The sequence below is a fragment of the Limulus polyphemus genome, unplaced genomic scaffold, assembly GCF_000517525.1.
Source record: "Limulus polyphemus unplaced genomic scaffold, Limulus_polyphemus-2.1.2 Scaffold533, whole genome shotgun sequence".
Classification (NCBI taxonomy): Eukaryota; Metazoa; Arthropoda; class Merostomata; order Xiphosura; family Limulidae; genus Limulus; species Limulus polyphemus.
In genome coordinates this window covers 25,709-29,935 of record NW_013666143.1, presented here as the reverse complement: position 1 = coordinate 29,935, position 4,227 = coordinate 25,709, and the positions used below count along the sequence as shown (strand labels likewise).

The window sequence follows — 4,227 nt, the reverse complement described above, 5'->3', positions numbered from 1 at the left end:
ATATTATTATTATCAAAATATTACTTTAAACTTAGAAAACCTCCATTTGCAATAGATTTGCAGTTTAATTCATGAATCAAGTGTTATAATTTTATTGAATTAACAAAATTCTTATAAATAATTATTCTTATATGTAAAATGCTTTGCATATCATATATAAAATATATAACAACATCAAAAAGAAATACTTTAAATATACATATTGTATACAATATCCATTCTATCAGGTGTAGCATACATTGTAAGTGTCAACTCCCAGTAGTTTTATTTTGAGAAACAATTTCCTAAACTGAATATTACATTTTAACCTAATTATTATCCACTTGAATAATAATGGTTACCTATCTGCATAATTTCCAAGTCTAGATTCTTCCCATAGAGCATCACCTCCCTCATGCTTCCCCCGGACTGTCACTTCTAATCCCTAAATATGTGAACAAATTGTATATGCTCAACAATAAAACAGCACTTCATGTATATTTCTAAATAGAGTAAAACCTATACTATAGAAAAGGATAGCAGAGTAAATGTTCCTATAAGTATGCTCATCATGTTACAAATTATCTAAAAATGAAAATACTTGCTACATGTTACATACAGATATCTAACACATCTGTTACATTCAGGTTAAGTAGTTAGCACACAGAATCACCAACAAAAGTTATAATATTTTCAAAATGAGACCCAAAACTTGACCCAAAACTTCGATTTCGAAACTGCTCGAGTTTTGGGTCTCATTTTGAAAATATTACATCTGTTACATTAGTAATGAATTATCCTGAGGGTTAAAAGGTCACTTCTAACAAAAAGGTGAAAGAGACTTGTTATGTGTTAAATATAGATAGCAAACATGGTTGTTCTATAAGTAATTTGATTTTGTTAAAAATCTTAGAAATCACATGCTTTAAAAATCCACACACACAAAGCCAATCAAACAATTGATAGAAGCAAGTGTTTACATAAACATTTTAATGTGAGAACTCACCAACTATGTTACATTTTTATAGCACCGTTAATTAAATACTCACTAGCTGCTGTATTCTTAATGTTTACAGCACTGCTAAATGACCATTCACCAGCTTTTGTACTTTTTTAATGTTTGCAGCACTGTCAAACGGCCATTCACCAGCTTTTGTACTTTTTTAATGTTTGTAGCACTGTCAAACGGCCATTCACCAGCTTTTGTACTTTTTTAATGTTTGCAGCACTGTTAAATGGCCATTCACCAGCTTTTGTACTTTTTAATGTTTGCAGCACTGTTAAATGGCCATTCACCAGCTTTTGTACTTTTTTTTAATGTTTACGACATTGTTAAGTGGCCACTCACCAGCTATTGTATTTTATGTTTACAGCACTGTTAAGTAGCCACACACGAGTTGTTGTATTTTATGTTTACAGCATTGTCATGTGTATCCTCACTGGCTGTTGTAATTACATTATCATTAAGTAGCTTTATTTTTTAATGTGGACACTCCCACTTGTTGTATTTTTTAAATGTTTATAGCACTGTTAAGTAGCCACACACCAGCTGTTGTATTTGGTTTTGATTTTCCCAGCACCATTAAGTGAGCACTTATCAGTTGTTGTACCTTTTTAATATATACACCACTGTTAAATGGCCACACACCATCTGTTGTATTTCCAAGTTTTACAGCACTATTAATAACCTGTTTGTCTCAGCATGACTTCAACTGAAAATTAAATCATCTTTGGAATCAAGTACACTGATCTAATCAATGAGTTTACAAAAAACTAAGACTCACATGGCATAGTCTGTGAATTGTGATCTTGGTGTGTAACTGGACAAACTTGGTGACTTGGATCCTGAATGAAATAAAGAATTAAAAATCTTCACTCTATAACCAGAGTGGTGGTGGTGTTATAATCCCAGCCTAGAGTTTGAAAGGGCAATGGAAGGGCATCGTTTTTATTAATAACTAAATAAGTCAAGAACTACAGAATGTATAGGCTGTAATGATTATAGAACACATTTTGTCAGTGAAGCACAAATTTTAAAATAGCTCAGCATATTTTGTACAAAGCAAGCCAGTGCAACTGATTCAGCAAGGAGCAAACTCAGTATTGTTCTGTTTCTTTTAATTAAACATAGAACTTATTCATATCAAATTTTAAGAATAAAAGTGCATTAAAATAAATCTTAAACTGACTAATTTACAGTATTACACTAATTTCTCAATAAAAAGCAAATGTAAATGGCAGAGAGAACATATCCCAATAGTCAACAAATATTGGCTCAGTAGAATTCAACCTGATTGCAAAGTATAGTTCTATCAAAGTTTAACTAGGAACATTAAAAAAAAAAGAGCACACATGAGCTTTATATTATTTCAATCACAATGTTTTAACCAAGAACCTTAGAAATATCTAAAATATTTAGTTAAATATCCAAAAAGTAACACACACACACACACACTGAATTTCAACCCTTCTATGTGCTATAGTGAATTAGGTTTTTGTGTAATGTATGAAGGTTTTTCCATTTTCAGGTACAAGTTGCATGATTGCTTAGGGATTAATAAAGGTATCTTGATGTTTGTTTGTTTTTGTTTAAAATTATATGTTTTTCTTTTTCAGTAGATATACTATGGTCTGAGTTGAAATGTTTATAAACATGAGTCTTATTATGTTTATCAAATAAAACAAGTTCACTGTTTAGTAAGTATGGTGAGTGCAAAATATTCTGATGACCCAAATCATTATTGAATATTATTTATCTTATTTATACATAAATACATAGACTAACTGCCTACCTTATTTCTAATTGCAGTCATGATATTTTTTAAATAAAATATTTATTACCCTTATTGGTGATAGCCAAACATGTTTTCATTATTTAATTATCAATTTACTTGATTTACATAAGATCAATAGGGAAGTACTGCAAATTAAAAAACAACATAATGGTGACTTTATGTTAGTATTTAGTTGATATAAGCCATTTATTCACCACGTTGGAAGTGTTCAGATTATCTTTAAAATACAATATGTGAAAAAATATTTTTTTGACAAAAAATACATTCTTTGCAAAATGTGCAAGTAGCAACTATCATATCATATGGGTAATTTTAAAACAAAACAAAGTTAGTGAAAATAGAAGTGTAATACAATGTTAGAATAATGCATTGGTTGAAAAAGTTATGAAACTAATACACCATTTTATTGGCTTGTTTGAAGTGGTGAGGTTGGGTGGAAGTGCATGTTAATTGAAAAAAATCATTTAATGAGCCCATTGCTTAATCAATTAACACATACTACTAACTACCTAACTCAACCTACCACTATCAACCTTACAAAATTCCGTCTATTTAAAAAAAGTCACATCCATGTTTCTAAAATTCTATCTGTATAAAACAAAAATCTCCTTCCAAATTAAACAAACATTACCAGCATTGTGAAACCCTTCCTATATAAAATAAAGGTCAACATCATAGAAAACTATCCCTACCAAACAAATGTCATCAACACTGTGAAACTTTCTATGTAAAATAAAGATCACTATACAAACTTTTGAAATCCTGTCTATAGCAAACAAACACCATGAGATGCTTTCTATATAAAACAAAGATCACCAACTAGTTTTGTGAAATCTTAACTATGTCAACTAAAAGCAACCATAAAACATATGAAATTCTGTCCACATCAAATTTCACCATCTACCTTTAGGACAAACCCATCTATATACAAAAAAATTGACCATCTAATACTGTGATATGCTTTCAATATAAAACAAAGTTCACCACTATCCAATATTGTAAAAACCTGTCTATATACAAACAAAGGTTGTTTTTTAATACAGTGAAAAGCTGTTTATGTGCAACACATTTCACTATCCAGTACTGTCAAATACTTTCTATATAAAACACAGTTCACTATCCAATACTATGAAAACCAGTATATACAAAATAAAATATCCAATATTGTGCTACATGTCTTTTGGCCAACAAAACAAGAGGTCACCATAAAATTGTCAAGACTTTTTCTATATAAAACAAAGTTCACTATCTAATGCTGTGCTACATGTCTTTCAGCCAATAAAACAAGAAGTCATCCATCATCCAACTGTAAAAGTTAGTACATATAATAAAATGGTTACCATCCAATCCTGTGAATATCCATCTACATAAAAAAATAGTCATCTGATAAATACAAGTTAGATCATTAACATCATTCACTAAAATCTGTATGTAATATTCAAAGAGTAGAGAC

The 4,227-nt window shown here is 30.0% G+C and overlaps 1 protein-coding gene across 1 annotated transcript in view; it reads right to left on the bottom strand.

The window, feature by feature from the left end:
- LOC106458911 (cysteine-rich with EGF-like domain protein 1) overlaps positions 1-1,832 on the bottom strand; it is a gene marked incomplete at its 5' end in the record, with an annotated part of 16,181 nt that extends 14,349 nt beyond the window's left edge. The window contains 2 exons of the mRNA XM_022385286.1: positions 342-424; positions 1,764-1,832. Coding sequence (XP_022240994.1) covers positions 342-424; positions 1,764-1,832 — 152 coding nt within the window. The remainder of the gene's footprint in view (positions 1-341; positions 425-1,763) is intronic.
- Positions 1,833-4,227: the final 2,395 nt, after the last annotated feature.